This window comes from Portunus trituberculatus, chromosome 34 (assembly GCF_017591435.1).
Source record: "Portunus trituberculatus isolate SZX2019 chromosome 34, ASM1759143v1, whole genome shotgun sequence".
Lineage (NCBI taxonomy): Eukaryota > Metazoa > Arthropoda > Malacostraca > Decapoda > Portunidae > Portunus > Portunus trituberculatus.
The window spans coordinates 1,624,069-1,644,659 of record NC_059288.1 but is presented as its reverse complement, the minus strand read 5'-3'; the positions used below and the strand labels follow the sequence as shown (position 1 = coordinate 1,644,659).

At 39.3% G+C, this 20,591-nt stretch overlaps 1 protein-coding gene across 5 annotated transcripts in view; it reads right to left on the bottom strand.

The window, feature by feature from the left end:
- LOC123512840 (G-patch domain and KOW motifs-containing protein-like) overlaps positions 1 to 20,050 on the bottom strand; it is a 57,225-nt gene extending 37,175 nt beyond the window's left edge. For 3 of the 5 annotated variants that reach the window (XR_006677205.1, XR_006677206.1, XM_045269452.1), the window contains exons 1-4: positions 19,815 to 20,049; positions 5,085 to 5,290; positions 985 to 1,115; positions 252 to 334 (exon numbers count right to left, since the gene is read on the bottom strand). Coding sequence is in view for 3 of the 5 variants with exons in the window: in XM_045269452.1 (XP_045125387.1) it covers positions 252 to 334; positions 985 to 1,115; positions 5,085 to 5,290; positions 19,815 to 19,960 (566 nt within the window). In the remaining 2 variants the exon portion in view is untranslated. Of the gene's footprint in view, positions 1 to 251; positions 335 to 984; positions 1,116 to 5,084; positions 5,291 to 19,814 lie in introns of all 5 variants that reach the window. The other 2 variants (XM_045269450.1, XM_045269451.1) reach the window with 2 other exon arrangements.
- Positions 20,051 to 20,591: the final 541 nt, after the last annotated feature.

The window sequence follows — 20,591 nt, the reverse complement described above, 5'->3', positions numbered from 1 at the left end:
AAAATCATGATTACTGGTACAGTCCCCGCCTCTCCGCACGGGATGCTACAATCGTACCGATATGATCACCGTACTTTAAGGGTTAATAGACAAGACATTATGAACTTGACTCAATCTTGTAAAAATACAACCATATGCACAACCATGCACAAACTGCAAATAAATAACAAATAAGCTTAGAGACTGGAATAAGTATTTTCTTCAGCCAACATTACCACACCCCACAACAATGAAAAGAGATTCAAACAAACTTTTTCTCTCTGCCACCAATGCCCTCAGATTTCTTCCATCCCATGCCTCTCAGGATAGCAGCACCAAAAGATTCCACTGCAATCTGTACATGAGAAAAAGGAGATGGAGGTGTTAGATAATTGAGAAATACATGTCATCATTTAATTATTTACTTTTAAGGACTCGACTGTAATCTATAGAGGAAAAAAGATGGAGGTGTTAGATTATTTAGAAATACTAGAAGTAATGATTTAACCTATTCAATAAAATAGGCAACAATTCACAGCATTAAGAACATTGCATGAAATCTTTAGCACATTAATGAAAGAAGGTTCTACAATTTCAAGTATGATTAATATTAGGAGATAGTTATAAAACAAAAAGAAATGTGTTCGGGTGGTTAATGACTGAGGAAATATGTACCAAATAGCAGTGAAAGAGTAAAGAACATACTTTAAAGAACTGTAGCTTATTCCTGTTATGATTTATTAATTACCTAAGGAAGGGAAATTTTGCAAAAATCTATGGAGAGAAATAGAAGCAAATTTTCCACATAAAATACATCAATAATGAACATGTATACCCACAAAAAGTGTAATTTCACAATCCTAATAAACATCGCAAGATATAATTTCAAAGTGCTATAAAATAAATAAGAAAATATATGCATGTGATGTCAAAACATCATAAGCCAAAAAAAATCAATATGTTTTTAAAGCATTTCAGTGACAAGAAGGTGTAATTGAGAAACACCTCATCATAGTCATCCAGTGTGGACTCCTTGCCAATGTCTGTCAGTGGAGCTGAAAGTTGGTCTTCAATGGGGATGGTAATGTCCTTCTTGACATCCCGTGCAGTCCATTCCTCCAACCTCCTCTTGCTCTCTGGATGATAGTAAGTCATCATCATTATCATCAGGTCAATGAGTGGAATAAGTCTTTAAGTGATATAGAAGTGATATACATACACTGGTCCCTTCCTCATTGATGGTACTAGGAGACAACAATATCTTTCTATCCTCTTAAAGGTATCAAGAAATTACATTCCCAAACCCAGACTCAGAGTTCCCTTCTGGGGAGGGGACCAGAAATGTCCCCAGGTTGGACTCTTCTCTTAATAACAACCCCAAATGTCTTGACACCTCCCTCAACTTTTTCTTCATTAACTTCTGCAACATTCATGGTCTTAGATCTAATTTTCAATCTGTGGAACACCACTTCTCTTCAACTAAACCTCATCTTTTCCTCACTGAAACACAGCTGTCAGAGGCTAATGACAGTAGCCCCTTCTTCTCTGTTCCCTCTTACTTTCTTTATTCTCATTTTCATTCCAAAGCTGGATGTTGCATCTATGTGCGCAACAATTTCACTTGCTCTCGTGCCCACACTCTTGAACCTTCCGAGTTTTCCACCATCTGCCTTTGACTCAATAGTCACTCTGTAACTAAATTCATCAGTGCTATCTCTCCCCTAACTCCTCTGACTACAGTAAATTCTTTGACTATTTAACTTGCAAAGTGGAGCACATTCTGTCCCTTTACCATTCACGGAGATCTCCATTTTTGGAGATTTCAATGTTCACCACCAGCTTTGCTTTTCCTCTCCCTTCACTGACCATCCTGGTGAACTAGGCTTCAATTTTGCTATCCTCCATGACCTAAAGCAACTGGTGCAACACCCTATTCATATTCACGGCCATCTTGGAGACACGCCCCACATCCTTGATATCTTCCTTACTTCTAATCCTTCTGCTTATGCTGTTATCCTATAATCTCCTTTGGGCTCCTCCGAACACAATCTCATATTTGTATCTTGTCCTATTTCTCCAATCCCTCCTCATGATACCCAAAATGGATGTGCCTCTGGCATTTTGCCTCAGCAAGCTGGAGGGACCTCAGAAGGTATTATGCCAACTTTCCTATCCAGACTGATTACAATTTCCATGCCAGAGACCTATCTCTGTGCTGAATGCATAACAGAGGTGATAGTGTCTGGCATGGAGGCATACATTCCTCACTTTTTTTTTCCAACCTAAATCTTCTAAATCTTGGTTTAACACAGCCTGATCTCATGCTATACACGACAGAGGTTTCCCACAAGAGGTACCTGAGCCTTCCATCACCTGAATCTCATGCACTTTATATTTCTACCCAGAATCATGCCAAGTCTGTTCTTAAACTTGCCAAACACTCCTTCATAAATAAAAAATGTCAAAATTTTATAAACTCCAACTCTCCTCGAGACTTCTGGCATCTCACTAAAAACATCTCCAATAACTTTACTTCTTCATCTTCCCTCCTTTATTTCATCCTGATGGCACAACTGTCATCAGATCTGTCTCTAAAGCTGGACTCTTCTGTCAGACCTTTGCTAATAACTCCACCTTGGATGATTCTGGGCTTATCCCTCCCTCTCCTCCTTCCTCTGACTATTTCATGTCTACAATTAAGGTTCTTTGTAATGATGTTTTCCATGCCCTCTCTGACCTACACCCTTGGAAGACTTATGGACCTGATGGGGTCCCTCCTAGTGTTCTCAAAAACTGTGCTTCCGTGCATGCACCTTGCCTGGCCAAACTCTTTCAACTATGTCTATCGACTTCTACCTTTCCTTCATGCTGGAAGTTTGCCTACATTCAGCCTGTTCCTAAAAAAGGTGACCATTCTAATCCCTCAAACTAGTGCCCTATAGCTTTGATTTCTTGCTTATCTTAAGTTTTTAATCTATCCTGAATAGGAAGATTCTCAAACATGTCACTTCACAATCTTCTATCTGATAGCCAGTATGGCTTCCATCAAAGTCAACTCTACTGGTGATCTTCTGGCTTTCCTTATTGAGTCTTGGTCATCCTCTTTCAGAGATTTCCGTAAAACTTTTGCTGTTGCAATAGACATATCAAAAGCTTTTGATAGAGTCTGGCACAAAGCATTGATTTAAAATCTGTCCTCCTATAGTTTCTATCCTTCACTCTGCAACTTTATCTCAAGTTTCCTTTCTGACTTTTCTATTTCAGCTGTAGTAGATGGCCACTATTAACAATGGTGTTCTTAAGAGTTTTGTCCTGTCACCCACTCTCTTTCAATTATTATTCATTAATGATCTTCTTAACCAAACTTCTTGCCCTATCCACACTTACGCTGATGATACCACCCTACACTTTCTCCACGTCTTTTCAGAGACGACCAACCCTTCAAGAAGTCAACAGATCACACAAGGTTGCCACAGAATGCCTGACTTCTGATCTTTCTAAGATTTCTGATTGGAGCAGAGAAAACTTAGTAGTATTCAATGCCTCAAAAACTCAATACCTCCACCTATCAACTCAACACAACCTTTCAGACAACTATCCCCTCTTCTTCAATGACATTCAGATGTCCCCATCTTCTACAATGAATATCCTCAGTCTGTCCTTTACTCATAAACTATACTGGAAACTTCACATTTCATCTCTTGCTAAAACAGCTTCTATGAAGTTAGGCGTTCTGTGGTGTCTCTGCCAGTTTTTCTCGCCCCTCCAACTGCTAACTCTGTACAAGAACCTTATCCATCCTTGTATAGAGTACTCTTCACATGTTTTGTGGGGTTCCACTCACACAGTTTTATTAGATAGGATAGAATAAAACTCTTTTCATCTAATCAATTCCTCTCCTCTGACTGAATGTCTTCAGCCTCTTTCTCACCGGCATAATGTTGAATCTTTTACTATCTTTTAGCACTATTTTCATGCTAACTGTTCTACTGATCTTGCTAACTGCATACCTCCCCTCCTCCTGCAGCCTTGCTGCACAAGGTTTTCTTCTTCCTCTCACCCCTATTCTGTCCAACTCTTTAATGTAAGAGTTAATCAGTACTCTGGTAAACTCTGGAACTCCCTGCTTGCTTCTGTATTTCCATCTTCCTATAACTTGACTTCTTTTAAGAGGGAGGTTTCAAGACAATTGCCCCTGAATTTTGGATAATTCATATGACCTTTAATGAAACTGGCAACCCAGTGGGCCTTTTCTTTTTCATTTTTTGTTGTTCTTAGCCAGTTGCCCCTTCTTCATAAAAAAAAAAGTTATACACAGTAAAAGCCAACTTCTACCTTATATTTCTATGACAATTAAAGGGTAGACTCAGAGAGAGAGAGAGAGAGAGAGAGAGAGAGAGAGAGAGAGAGAGAGAGAGAGAGAGAGAGAGAGAGAGAGAGAGAGAGAGAGAGAGAGAGTTTAATCACATAATAAACATGGGCCACATTGATGAAACCAATAATGACTGGGGATCCACAGTAGGACATATAGCAAGAGTGACATCAGTAAAATTCTCAGGGTTAGTGATCATGACAGAATGGCAAATAACGGCTTCAAGATTGGAAAAAAATTATATTAAAAAAAAAAAGAAAATTGTACTCAAATAGAGTGGTGGGTTAATAAAATACTAGTAATCAGGCTGTTACTGCTAGGGAAATTTCAAAAGATTAAACAACTTTATATATGGGGATGATAAGCAAAAATAGGTAGCTATGTTTCACTCTGCGTGAGGGCCTGATGACTTATAGCAACTTCCCTCATTTTATTATTTTCATTCTTAAACTTCCTCTTTCATTCCATTAGTTAATCTTTCATCTTAATAGGATATAGCAGAAACTAATGTTTAACCTTTTTTTTTCCTCTCCAAGAATGTTTTCACAATTTAATGACGGTTCAGCAAGAACTCTATATCAATGCAATGGGAGAAATAACCCTGAGAACCCAACATTTCTATGACCACAGGAAAACAAATTAATGAGTTTATAGAGTTTCAAAATACTGTCACAAAGAAAGCACAGACTGCAGCAATTTCTTCCCTTAACAGCCCAGACAAATAAAAGCTTACCTTCCAAAAGAGCATGTTCAGCTTTTTCCTCCAGTGTAAGGGGTTTGCTGTCTTCCTGATTCTCCTGAGTAGTCTCCTCTTCCTTCTTTCCTTCACCTTCCTTCCCTCCATCCCCCTGTTGCAGTTTGGCCAGACGACTCAACACTGCAGATCTCTTGGCCTGCAGGAGTGGGATGACAAGCTCCTCCTCCTCTGCATTCTCATTTCTGAGTGTAATAAGTTATGATAATCCTCAACTCCTATCAGAACAATTTTGGAAACTCTTAAGGATACATCCTCCAACTTCACCTAACATAATTAATCCTGTTATTCTGTCAAAAGCTATTCTTCTTGTAACTACACTGGAAGAGTAAAGAAATTTTAACAAAATTAAACTAGAACATCAGTACTAGTCCATCTTCTTTTGCCCTTTCCATATTTGGGTATCCTTCAGTTGTTTCTTTCCCTTGCATTTTCCTCTGTGACTCCTATATTTTGCAGTTCTATTGCAATTCCATTGACCCACCTCACTTTGTCTTCCCTTCAACCAGCACTAAATGTACTTCCATCCTTCCAATGCTTACTGTTAGTGGAGAAAGTTTCCTTAAGATAAAAGGAAAATTTATATCCCATCAACCGTTCACAATTTTATAAAGACAATATTATGGAACAGTTTCACTCACAATTTTATAAAGACAATATTATTTATAAAGACAATATTATGGAACTGTTTCACTGATAGAGATGCAGTACAGGTAACTCGATTTATGCAATAGATGAGTTCCAAGAGGCATCGCGTATATCAAAATTCGCGTAAAACAAACATGTAATTCTCATAAGAAACCATAAATAATAGGGGGGATGCGGGATGTGATCCAAAAAAATGTGTACAAAATACTCTATTTATTTGGCTAAATTAACATGTTTTTATTATTACCATTCTAAATACTAGAAGTGTATTTAAAGTAAAGGGAAAAGCAAGAAATAATAAGAGAAAGCAAAAAATAATAAGAGAAAACAACAAAACAAAGAATACGTAAACAAAACACTCACTGCGTCACTGCCTTCACCACTCACACCACAGTCAGTCACAATCTTCCTCTGAGCTTTACCACTTTATCAAAAATCCACTTATCAAAAATAACCCCACATGCAGAAGAAGATGAAGGACATTTTGGGGCCATCTTGGTGAATTATAGGCAAATTGAGGAGATTCCGTCTGTACTCAGTGCTGGCAGACTGCAAATGAGGAAAGAGAAGAGCGGAAGCTAGATCCAAGAAACTTCAACAATGTCAGAGCAACATCCTGCTGCGAAATGGCATCCATGAATGCTTGTAGGGGCGGTAACGAGGTTGCTATCAGGCTGCTCTCAGGTTGCTGGGGTGTTACTGTCTTATATATGCATTTATGTTCACAAAACAACATTTCTATTAGCTGGTCCCCAAGAAAGGATTGTTTTGTAATGCATAAAGTGAAATCTTACATGGAATACCAAAAAATAAAGCAGAGATGAGATCAGCCACAGACGAGGCGGAGACTTGCGGTGACTCGGCCGCTTCTTCTTTTTGTGACCCTTTTAGCTTGCGTGTTGCTTTCATCATGATATTTGTTTCCACTCCTCTATTGCCTGCTATAATGGATATCATATCTTAGTATTCATATGCGCTCATGCCATGAGGATAACCTGGACTCCGTGGCAGTGAGTGATAGTGAATTACTAATGAAATACTGTGGTATTTCATTAGTAATTCACTATCACTCAGTGTCATAGAGTCAAGGTTATCCTCATGTCATGAGTGCATATGAATACTAAGATATGATATCCATTATAGCAGGCAATAGAGGAGTGGAAACAAATATCATGATGAAAGCAACACGCAAGCTAAAAGGGTCACAAGAAGAAGAAGAAGCGGCCGTGTCCCTGCGAGGCTGTGGCTTATCTCATCTCTGCTTTATTTTTTGGTATTCCATGTAAGATTTCACTTTATGCATTACAAAACAATCCTTATTTGGGGGCAAGGTTTGTAAAAAGCTAATAGAAATGTTGTTTTGTGAACATAATTGCATATATAAGATAGTAACACCCCAGCAACCTGAGAGCAACCTGATAGCAACCTCATTACTGACCCTCCAAGCGTTCATGGATGCCATTTCATGGCAGGAGGTTGCTCTGACATTGTTAAAGTTTCTTGGATCTAGCTCTAGCCAATGAGCACTTTTAGGCGAGCTACCAACCTCTACCTGCCAACAGCAACGAATCTTTGTGGATGCTATTTTACGAAGGTTGGTATGTGAGCAGGAGGTTGCCTGTACCAATATAGACAACAACCTGCTTCTTGGATCCGGCCCCGGAGCTCCCACCTATCAGTCAGCTGCGGAACTCTCTGGCGCGCAGTTTGAAATTGCGTCTGGCGCTCAGTTTGAAAATGCGGTTGGGCCAAATCACTTATAAACAAACCGATCGTGCAAATTAAAATAATTATAATATTTTTTTGGTCGTGTTATAAAAAGAATGCGTAAATCAAACACGCATAAATCGAGTTACCTGTACATTCATGAATGGTTTATATATTAAATATATATACAGAGATTCTCTTTTAGTGTGCACCTCAGTTAATGCGTTTCCAATTTTATGCATATCCTCACTTTGTTTTCATCTCTTGTACAATGCGCAAAATTTCCGACTTTATGCGCACTTGGTGAAAGAAACTTTCAACTGAAAATAAAACATATTTGTTAAAAATTATTAATTTCCACAGAAACCAATAAAATACAGTGGTACCTTGAGATACAAGCTACCTGAGATACGAGATTTTTGGAGATACGAGGTACGATTTGGTCCATTTCTTGTTTTGAGACATGAGCAAAATTTTGAGATACAAATCGTGCTTAGGGATATTGCCACTAGTCGGTGGCTTGGCACATCGGCCCAACCTCAGCTGAGCTAGTATATCTATGTGTTTCCCGTGGATCTCATGCACTGTGATTGTTCTTTCATAATTTTTATACTAATCAATTGTTTAAAGTAAGTGCAGTTTTAATTTACATTAATGTTTTTAAGTGAATGGTGCCTGCATCCCTTCCTCCCTCCCTCCTCCCTCCCTTCTCCACCTCCACCATTCACCACCATTAGCCGAAAATATGTCTCCAAGGTAAGAACACTAAAAAAACTTTTGCTTTTATTTCATATATTCTTATGCATTGATAACATATATATGTGTGCTTAACTGAAATGGCAAAACAAATTTCTTCCATCTCTGTCTACCTCCTCCACTGATGCTTATCACTGAGGGAGAAACAATGTAAACAAACTTCTATGGCTGTGGTGGGAGAGCCACTCTCTCTCTCTCTCTCTCTCTCTCTCTCTTATTTTTCTTTCTAAAATATGAATATGGTGTTGGAAATACTCTCTCAAATTTTGGTGGTGAAATCTTTTTTCTAAATTGGTTTTTATTTGGAAAAAACATAGATCAAAATATTGCGATCATTGGTAATGCTTCTTTATCAGTTATTGAATTAGAATTTGTTTTTTTGGTATTGGTAATGAGCAATTATTTTCTGGTAGCTTTCAGCAGCTAAAGTCAGTGGCCTGAGCCAGTAGAATGTTGTTATCAATGTGTCAGTGGTCTGTATACCTCACTATGGAAAGGGCACGTGTATTGCTCATTAGCGATATACACTTTCTATCTACCTACTGTCCCTGGACTTCCCTAAAATGGCCTTTTGGATTACCACATTGTTCTCCATTCAATAATAAAGCATTTGGTACAAGTACTAAAACGCTAACAAGCAAATCTACTCCCTAGGAAGCTGTAATCTTACGAGAATCTTCACTACATAGGCTAGCTATATAGGTGTATCACTACCTCTCACATCCAGAAGCATGACAGTAAACAAGAGGTAGGTGTGAAGAGAAAGGAGAAAGTATTTAGACCAAGATTACCAAGCAGCGTGTGTTTAAAGGACAGCCATGGGATCTTTAAACTTTAAAGACCTATCCTGAAAACCTTTTTCTTTTTCATTCAGAAACCTATAAATTTGTTTGCTTTTAACCAAGACATGTGATCTTTGTTTTGTTGTAAAGAAGAAATTTGTTTCTATTCTTTCTAGTGACTGAAATTAATATATTTAGTTTCAAAAATTTTCTTTTCTTTCTCTCTAAATCACCGGGTTGTCAAAAAATTTGTAAGTAAGTAATATTTACAATAAGATGGAGAGTACTTAGGAGAAAATTATTCACAAGAAATTGTTCTACAATAGGTACTCCTTCAAAAAAAACAGAGAACAAAACACTCAAACAAAATGACTCGATAGAGAAAAGAAACAAATGTAGTATATAAAATTTCCATAAACATTTGTTGCTCTAAAAGCAATTTACATAATTTACTCAGGCATAACATGAATTATATTTCATTATATAAGGGATTTATTCAAAAGCTAACCGAAGCATTAGATCGCATTCTTATGTTCCGCACAAGAGTAGAATTGGCGAGGCTCCCTTAAAATAGGATTTTTAATGTAAAATCTATTTTTACCTATATACTTACCCATAATTATTAATTATTGATTAAACCTCCATTCTCACAGCAAACTTACACCATGTCTAACAGCTCAAGAAATAAAAATGAAAGAAATGCTTGAGGTGCCCTTTCTCGTTTTCTTAGAGAAGACACCCAGCCCATTTTCTACTCCCAAGTGCCACCGATCAGGATGATTCCCTCATCCACCTCTAGCCTAAAAGGTCATAGAGGGGAGGGAGGAAGGGAAACTCAATTATAATTAATAATTATGGGTAAGTATGTAGATAAATATGAAATTTATATAAAAAAAAATCCTATTTGTTATTACACAAACCATTACCCATAATTATTAAGTACAGGCAACCCCCGCTTAACAAACGTTCACACAATGAACGTTTCCTTTTACTACCATCTGCTCGTATAATGAACACCAAACTCTCTTTAATGAAATTTTATCCAGGTAATTTTTTCCAAGTTTGAAAGCCCGCCATATCACACAAGCTGACAGGCTTTTTAATACACCAGCGCCTCTTGTGGACAAAACGTCCACCACTCACTCCCTTATGCTTCCCCACCCTTAGTTCAAAACAATAACAGAGTCCAGCAGCAGCTCATCTTCCCTCACTCAACATGCCACCAAAATGCCCTGCAACCAGCCCTGCAATGTCACCTAGCATTGCTAAGAAGACCAGGAAGTCTCTTACTCTCAAAGTGAAGCTAAATATTATTTGCAAACACGAGAGACGAGAAAACTAATAGCGTTGCTCGCCACCATGGCTTGACTCCATCTACTGTCTACTATTTTCAAGTCAGCAGACTCTATTAAGAAGGCTGGTGAGACCATATCTTCCTTGTAAGCTAAAAGAACCACCCGAACTCGTGACTCTGCAATGAATAAAATGGAAAGCCTTATGGAAATGTGGTACATCAGTTTTGTATGCGGTACAATGATGCATCCTTTGTTTACATTCCACAGGTTGCCAGCTAGCATTTTCCCACACCACTCTCCCTTCCTTCATTAATTCCAGATCATCAACGTTATAGAGTTACTTACATACATACATTAGTGTACATTATAATGACTTAGTCTTAAATTCAACTGCTTAAATGTTTAATTTCATAATTTTTACTTTCATTAAACCTTTCACTGTACTATGATGCACTCTCGCTTTGTTTACTCTCAATGGAAGTTTAAGTCAGGGGTCAAACTTGTTATAATTGGTTCACTTAACGAAAATTCACGCAACAAACATTTTTTAAGAACATAACCCGTTTGTTAAGCGGGGGTTGCCTGTATTGCTTAAGAACTGAATCCCAAGTATAGGAGGAAGGATGACCTCACCCCTAAAACAACTTTCACTCCCCAAGACACACATCCTTACAAACCCAAAACTTAAAAGGCAGAGGCCATATCCTGAGGTGGGTGCAGCACTCATATCCCATGATAGAGGGACAAAACCAGAGGAGTGAGAGGAGCATCACAAATCTTTCCACGAGAAAGGTCCAATGACCCAGAACCCCACAGAAGACTATACATAGAACAGTATGTATAAGGAACCCAAAAGAAAAATTATTGAATTACCCTGAGAGCTGACACAACAGGGCCCAGAGAAAAGGTATCCAAGTACTGATGAGCAATATCCCTAAAGGTATCCAAGTACTGATGAGCAATATCCCTAAAGGTATCCAAGTACTGATGAGCAATATCCCTAAAGGTATCCAAGTACTGATGAGTAATATCCCTGAGATAAAAAGAAGCAAAAGTGGACATACTCTTCCAGGTTCCTGCCTGAATCTTCTTGAACAAGGCACTCGTCGCCAATGCTCTAACTTCATAAGCCTTCACTTGAACTAGGCACATGTCCTCCTCAGAAACATCCTCACGTACACGCTGTATAACCTGACAAATACAGTGAGAAATAGTATGAGGGTGCACCACACGCTGAGGCTCAGTAACTGTCACAAAAAGGTGGGAACATCTAGGATAACAATCCCTGGTCCTACGAAGGTACTCCCTGACGACACTGACTGGGCATAAAAGCCGGTTCCCCTCCAAGTCATCAATGTACACCGTAAGAGCAGGAATGGTGAAGTCAGACTGAGATTCACCACCTGGAAGTTGAGTCTTCGCTAGAAAAACAGGAGTTAAAGAAAAAGTCATAGAAGACCAACCCTTAGAGTGATGAACTTACACTGAAACTCCATACAGTTTGCTAACTCAACAAGCAGATGCTAAAGCCAAGAGAAACAAAGATTTTGGTGCAATGTCCCTCAAGGAAGTTAAACAAAAAGGTTCATAAGGGGACTTCATTAAAGAATGTAAAATTAAAGACAAATCCCACACAGGAATGCATGGTGAACAGGGAGGAGCCGACTTTGCAAATCCCCAAAACAGAACTGACAGATCCAAATCCTGTGAAACATCCAAGCCGGTCTGCTGGAAAATGGGGTCCAAAGCTGAATGATAGCCCCTAATGGACGGCAAGGACAAGTGTTTCATGTCCCAAAGAAAAAGAAAAAAAAAGTCCCCTAAGTCCATTACAGAGGCCAAGAGAGTATGACAACCCCTCAACTCACACCAACCACAGAAGACAGACCACTTTGCCTGATAAACTCTGGCAGAAGACTGTCTGACCGGAAGGGCCATTAATCTAGAAGCCTTCCACAAAAAGCCTCTCTTTCAGAAGAGATGCTGGAGAGTCTTCAAGCATGAAGGTGAAGTGCCCCTGGAGACTTGTGAAAGAGGTGGCAATGAGGCTGGTGGAGCAGAGAGGCCCATGGAGGCAACACTCGAGGATGGTCCACTAGCAGACTCAGAAGCAGAGGAAACCAGTCTACCTGATGCCACCGCGGGGCAATCAGAGTCACACGAACACAAGTGGACCCTCTGATCCGAACCAGCACCCGACGAATCAGAGAGAAGGGAGGAAAGGTGCACAGATCCAAACCCTCTCATGGATAGGCAAATGCATCCTCTTTCCAAGCTCCCGGGTCTGGCAAGGATGATACATACAGAAGTAATTGGTGATTTAAGGCTGTTGCAAACCTCCGTTGCACCCCACACCTGGAAGACCTGCCTGCACACTACTGGATGTAGGTCCACAATGACCCCACACACTCACAACTGAGGATGTCCACCACTGCATTGCATCATCCTGGCATGAACCTGGAGCGAAGAGACCGAGTTGTCCTCGCATCATCGGAGAATGTCCCCTGCCTAACCCGACAGACTCAGACTGAGTGGCCCCCAAGTTCTGTAAATAGGCCACCACTGTCGAATTGTCTGACATGAGAGACACCACCATGCCCAACAATTCTTGCTGAAAGGGCTGCAAAGTCAGGAAAACAGCCATCATCTCCAGGTGGTTGATGTGAAACCTCTGCTCCTGTGAAGACCACACCCCCAAGACAAGAGTCCCCCAGATGAGCACCCCAACCGTCGGAAAACAGAGACTGTTCTGGAGGTGCCATCACAAAGGAAACTTCCCTGAAAAGATGACCCAGATCCATCCACCAGGAGGTTCTGCCAGACACAGCTGTGAAGGAGGAACCCGCCACCCAGGTGGGTCCAACGCTGTCCTCCAGTGTTTCTTCAGGCACCACTGAAGGGACCAAGAGCATACCCGGCTGCTCGGGACCAGCCTCTCCCGGGAAGCCAGATGACTAAGGAGTGAGCTCCATAGAGACACTGGAGGGGCTCTGTCCTCTAGAAAACTCTGGACCACCAACAGAAACCAGCTGACCCTTTCTGGCAATGGAAAAACCAGAGCCCTCACTGAATCCAGCACAATGCCCAGGTACTGATTCCTTTGGCTGGGTACCAGATCTAATTTGGGCAGATTGATCTGAATACCCAACTGAGCACACAGCCACATAACAGCCCAGATGGTGCCTATGCATCGCTGGAGAGTGATCAGCTGATCCTCCAGGTAACAGCACAGGGAGATGATATCATGTCAATGAGCCCATGAAGACACTAGTGCCACCAAGCTGATAAAGACCTGCAGGGCAGTGGCAAGGCCAAAACAAAGAACTTTGAACAGAAAAACCTAGTCTCACCAATCGAACCACAGGTACTTGCGAGAACGAGGGTGGATTGAAACTTGAAAATATGCGTCCCTCAGATCCAGAGATCCAATCCCCCAAGTTCATGGACTGCAAAAGTGACGCCACCATCTACATCCGGAAGGGGCTGGCCACTAAAAACTTTTTCAGAGCTGAGAGGTCGAACACAAGTATCCAACCCCGTTACCTTGGATACGAGGAACACATGGGCATAAAAGCATTCTAGCTTGCCCATCACAAGCTCTATGGTCCCTTTGCCCAACATGTCCTGCACCACTAAGTCCCAGGTCACATGACAATCCAACTCCTCTACATAACTCATAAACTCTATGGGTCTGGCAGACTTATGAGGGGGATGCAAAAAGGGAGAACATACCCATAACACAGAGTCTTCATTACCCACTCTCCTGCCCCCAACCTACATCCACTCTCTTCAGTGCCGCTGCAGGCAAGTGTCCACAGGCATAGGAGAGCAAACTGCTTCCCTAGCGAGATTTACCCAGGCCATGGGATCCTCCATCAAGAATCCCTGGCCTGAAAGGACTCCCCTGTAGAGATGGGTCTGGGGACAGGAGCCCACAAAGAGGCACTAAGAAATGCACCCCTCCTCATCTGCCCTTGTTCCCACGGAGCGCTGAGGCTGAACCGCAAAAAGAAGAGGCCAACCCCCATCAGGACTAGGAAGTAAAGTCACTGTAGGAAGCCATCTGGATTAAAATGATTTTTTATGAGATTTATCACATTATTTACAAAAATTATGAACACTGGACAGGTTGATGGGGACCCCTGTCTGACATGCCACAACAGCTGTTTCAATGACACTCAGAGGGACTGCATACATGGCTACCAGTGCCACTAACATTCTTGAACCACATCCAAGCTCTCGCAACATACAGAACATCTTTGTGCAAGGGACCTGATCGTATGCCATGGATAAATCTATGAAGCACACAAACAATTTCGCCTTCTTCTTAAGGGCCGGATCAATTAACAGTCTAAGTGTAACAATATGCTCAAGACAACCTCGGCCCTGTTAATTCCCTGCCTGCTCCCAATGTGGAATGAACCGGGTTGAGAGCACCAAGTCATATAGTTTAGCCAAACAATTAATATTTATGCCAGGGTAATTCCTGGGTAAGACTCTACTACCTTCCTTGAATATCATTACCGTGGGCCAACTGCCAAGATGCAGGGTGAGAACCAGAAGGAAAGATTGCATTAAACAACATCAATATTAAGTGTAGCTATTGGGCTGGCAGCATCTTTATAATTCCTGGACTAATACTGTCAGGTGGCTTATCCTGCTTTAATTGTGCAGGAAATTTAAATTTTTAAATTTCCTACACAAGTTCCTCCAATCAAATATCATCATCAGAAATCATTATTGTTATATTTGCAATACACTCTGCAGGTTCTAATGGTTTTGTGCTTTGTGGGTTATATACCACTTCAAAAAAAATTTTTTTTTAAATCTTCATCAGTTGGACTCTTATGATTACCAGATATATCATCATCTTTACACTTTCCCTGCCAGTCTATTGCCTGTCACATAAGCCTATCATTTGTATCATTCAAGAATCTTTCCTAACTGCTTACTGTGATATCTACTGCTGGTGTTACAGAAACATTCTGACAGGCACGGGCACAACTGTACAACATATCTTTCATCTGTCTCACATTGGTATCAATACCAAATTCAAGAAAGTTCCCCGATAAAATTTGTTGTATTAATATTACAAATCTTTATGGGAGACTTTGAGTGAGATTTCTGCTTATAAGTGGAATACAGTGCCACATGATCACCCAGAGAACACACTCGCATGCCAAGAGACACCCTATCCACCATAGGTGGGGACATAACAACCACTTTAGGGGTGTGGTCTGAGGGGAGATCAAGTTCATTATTTAAGCTGAACTCTGAATACAATGTAAGATTTTCTGAAAAGCAATACAAACAATCTGAGACAAGTTTGATCTTATATCATCGAATCCACACACATCACACTTAAAGAGTCTTTAGAAAACCCATCATGCCTCCTCTATGACAATTAAGCCTCATAGTGTTTCTATAACAAACATAGCTTGGTAAGGATATACATTTGTTGGTTTTCACTTCAATCAACCCTATTACATCGTACCTCACTTAACAAAGCTTGCCCATTCGATTTTTCCGACTTTGTAAGTACCACTTTGATGTTCAATGCTTAATGTTATTTTACATTTGATATCTACCAGTTCTCTTGTGATCAGCTTGCTTGTCAATCTGGTCTTGCATTAGTGATACTTTTTTATTGAAAATGCTCTCTGGTGATGTTATTTTATGCTTGAGATCTGCCAATTCTCTTGTGATCTAATTCAACTTTTGCTGCAGCTGCAGGTTTAGCTCTCCTAACACATTCTTAGATGTGATGATACAATTCATCAGGACATCTTTATTCACTCCGGATAACTAATGTTTCTCTAACTACCATAAATCAGTCACTGCACACCTTGGGAAGACATTTTCAATTAGGAGTTGGTTTTTGCATCTCACTAGTGCTGTATCATTGTGTTGAGACAGGTGTTAGGGGCAGATGACTTGGGTGGCATTGCTGTTGCCCTGGCAACACTGTGACATCACACACCTCTACTGTGCATGCGCACTCAGGACCAGGGGGTCAAAGGGAAGGTTAGCCCAGGCATCCAAATTTTCACGGGCTAATTTCAACTATGTCCAACACTGTTTGATACCCAGACTTGAACAATGTGTTCTTACTGTCATTATGCACTGCTGACTTTGTCTAAAGAAGTCCAGGAATGTTCAGCATATCAGGAATTTGAAGACAACTATGGATCTGTCTCAGCCTGATTTTTATTTTTCTTTCTTCTTTTTTATGCATGAGGGGAAACTGGCAAAGTGCAACAAACAATTTAAAAAAAAATAAAGGTTCACTGGAATGCCAGTTCCCTTAAAGAAATTAAAAATTATCCAAAAGACAGGGATAAATGCGTTGAAATCTCCCTATTAAAAGAAGTCAAGTCATAGGAAGATGGAAATACATGGCCATAGCTACTAACACACAGGCATTGCAACACATTTCCTCGTTCCAGGAGGTCTTTACTAAAGAATCCAAATTTGAGAGGCCACAAGGTAATAGAGAGACAATCTATATGAAAGAGATTAAAGTAACCAAGCTTGAAATAAAAGAGTTAATGAAGGAACTGGATGAAGAGAAGGCAATGGGACCGGATGAAGTCTCAGGCAGAATACTGAAAGAATGTAGGGAAAAACTAGCAAGTCCTATATACAACATCATAAAATGCTCAATAGAAAATGGAACAGTGCCAGTAGAATGGAAAAGAGCCGAGGTGGTTCCCATATATAAGAGCGGAAGGAAAGAAGAACCTTTAAATTACAGACCGGTATCACTAACTAGTGTAATATGCAAGATGTGTGAAAGAATAATAAAGAAACAATGGATCGAGTTCCTTGAAGACAACAAAGTAATATCAAATAGCCAATTTGGTTTTAGAAAAGGACGGTCTTGTGTAACTAATTTATTGAGTTTCTATTCTAGAATAGTTGATAGAGTACAAGAGAGAGAGGGATGGGTTGACTGCATCTATTTGGATTTAAAAAAGGCGTTTGACAAAGTGCCACACACAAGATTACTGTGGAAGTTAGAGGAGAAGGGTGGCTTAAAAGGAAGCACATTGAGATGGATAGAAAATTATTTGAGGGGGAGAGAAATAAGGATGGTAGTTAAAGATATGAAGTCCAAGTGGAGAGCAGTAGAAAGCGGAGTGCCACAGGGATCAGTATTGGCACCAGTACTTTTCCTCATTTATATTAACGACATGCCAGAAGGAGTGAACAGCTACATAAATTTGTTTGCGGATGATACGAAACTGTGCAGAGTTATAAAGCAAAAGGAGGATTGTGAAATACTGCAAGAAGACCTAAATAAGATCTGGGAATGGAGTAAGAAGTGGGAAATGGAATTCAATGTGAACAAAAGCCATGTCATGGAAATGGGAAAGAGTGAAAGACGACCTGTGGGAATCTATAAGATGGGAGATGGAGTAGAACTGGAGAAAGTCAAAAAGGAAAAGGACTTAGGAGTGACGATGGAAGAAAACAATCAACCAGTAAGCCATATTGATAGAATTTTTAGAGAAACATATAATTTGCTGAGGAATATTGGAGTAGCATTTCACTACATGGACAAAGAAATGATGAAGAAATTGATAAATACTATAATAAGACCCAGATTGGAATATGCAGGAGTAGTGTGGACCCCTCATAAAAAGAAACACATAAGGAAATTGGAGAGGCTACAAGAATGGTCCCAGAACTTGAAGGGATGACATATGAGGAGAGACTAAAGGCTATGGATCTACCAACCTTGGAACAAAGAAGGGAGAGAGGAGACCTGATACAAGTCTATAAATTGATCAACGGAATGGACCAAGTGGATAATGAGAAACTGATCCTGAGAGAAGAATATGACACCCGAAGCACAAGATCGCATAGTAAAAAGCTGAGAAAGGGAAGATGTCTGAGAGATATTAAAAAATATAGTTTCCCGCAGAGATGTATTGAGACGTGGAACAGTTTAGATGAAGAAGTAGTGTCTGCAACGAGTGTGCACACTTTTAAAGTAAGATTGGATAAGTGTAGATATGGAGACGGGGCCACACGAGCATAAAGCCCAGGCCCTGTAAAACTACAACTAGGTAAATACAACTAGGTAAATACATTTCCTCGTTCCCCCCTGAAATGGTTAATTTTTAACCCCTTCAATACTGGAACACATTTTTTATCTTGAGATCTATATACAATTAGACCATTTTATTGAAACTAGCAAGGGTCTATGGAGGTCAGAAGATTAATGGCCACAGTCTTCACTATTTTAATCCTCCACATGAGTTTCTAAAGCTGTATAAAATCACCAAATAAATAGTAAGCAAAATGAATATGGAAATGCATCATAGTACTGAAGGGGTTAAAAATTGTTGTAGCATAATAAACAATTTGTAAAAGGTATGTATGGGTTCAAATTACTTAGAATAAGAAGTTCTACTTGATGAGAAGGGTAAGAAAAGTAATGCAGATTTCGGTGAAAGAGTATAAAAATATCATAATCTTAACCTATCCAAACCTACTTAAACAAATGTCGAGTAGGAAAGGTTGATTAAGGTTAGGCTTTGGAAAGATTTCTTTAATTGTGTTAGACAAAGTTAAATTTGTTCTCAGGAAGACATATCAGTGGTGTGTGTCAACTAAACAAGGTTACGTTACCTAAGCTAGGTTAGATTAGTGTAAATTTATAAAAAAAAAAAAAAAATAGATGAAAATATACCAGAAAAAAAATGTTTTGTTTTCCCACAAAATCGTGTTTCTGTAAGAGACAGGGGGAGGGTTTAAAAAAAAAAATATATGGATTTGCGACAGAAATGAAGTGCACATTCATTCAAATAAGGTCAAAATCTACCAGAAAAAAAAATTTCATCCAGAAGTGAGCTGTTGGTGTAACTGTAAATACTTACCGGTAAGATTATCCTTCTACTAATATTTCAGCAGTTTCTATAAGTTGGTATATATTGTCTGATATTCTGTAATCTTAACTTATCTGCTTTGTAAATAATAACCTCAGGAGAAAAGGTTGTTGTATATATATATATATATATATATATATATATATATATATATATATATATATATATATATATATATATATATATATATATATATATATATATATATATATATATATATATATATATATATATATATATATATATATATATATATATATATATATATATATATATATATATATATATATATATATATATATATATATATATATATATATATATATATATATATATATATATATATATATATATATATATATATATATATATATATATATATATATATATATATATGTGTGTGTGTGTGTGTGTGTGTGTGTGTGTGTGTGTATGTATATATATATATATATATATATATATATATATATATATATATATATATATATATATATATATATATATTTATTTTATTTTTTTTTTTACGTCTAGTTTCTCTATTTTATTAGGGCCAGGACAGTTATCTCCATATCATCCAAAACTTCAACAAAGAGAAAAATAATAAAAAGGGATAGTCCTGAACCGTACACTTTGAGGGAGTCCTGGTCCACAGCGAGCAGGGCCTGAGGGGTGCGCTTCACCTCCGTTCTGCTCTCACCTCCCAAGGCTGAGGGCTGTAACGATTTCTTCTCTATTTTCTTGCTGAACGAAAGGGAAAACTTTTGCCCATTCATCTCGCACGTTACTTAATAAACGTTCACTTTACACCGACACTTCGATGTTTACTCACTATCAGACCTTGATCTCGATCTTGATGCTACAGGTGACGCATAATTTCTTCTGCGTCAGGCCTTTGTATCGGCAGCGCCTGTAGGGAAAATAATAAGAAAAAACAAACAAACACAAACAACAAAGAGGGCAATCACCATCTTTCACACCACTAGTTCCTGCATCTAGCACGCCACATTCTCTCCAGGAACTCTTTTACAGCCTCAGTCATCATTTCATTCGTCTCCCCACAAAGTCCCAGCAGCACCACCATCCATTCCCTTCCTGTCATCTCCACTCTATCATGCCCCAGCTCCCTCAGCACAACTTGATCATGTCATACCTGTCTCTGGCATACTTCACACATAGCACTACATGCTCCACCGTCTCATCCTCTCCCACGTCACACATCTGGCACACTTTGCTGCGGGACTCAGACCATCTATAATTCCTTGCATTCACATCCATGTACTGTGCCCTAGCTCGGAAGAGAAGGTCCCCACCCAGGCTTCCATCATACCACTTTTCATACATTGGGGCCTCTTTCTCTCTATACCACTCCAAGACTCCACAAGACTCGGTCTGAGTGATTATGAT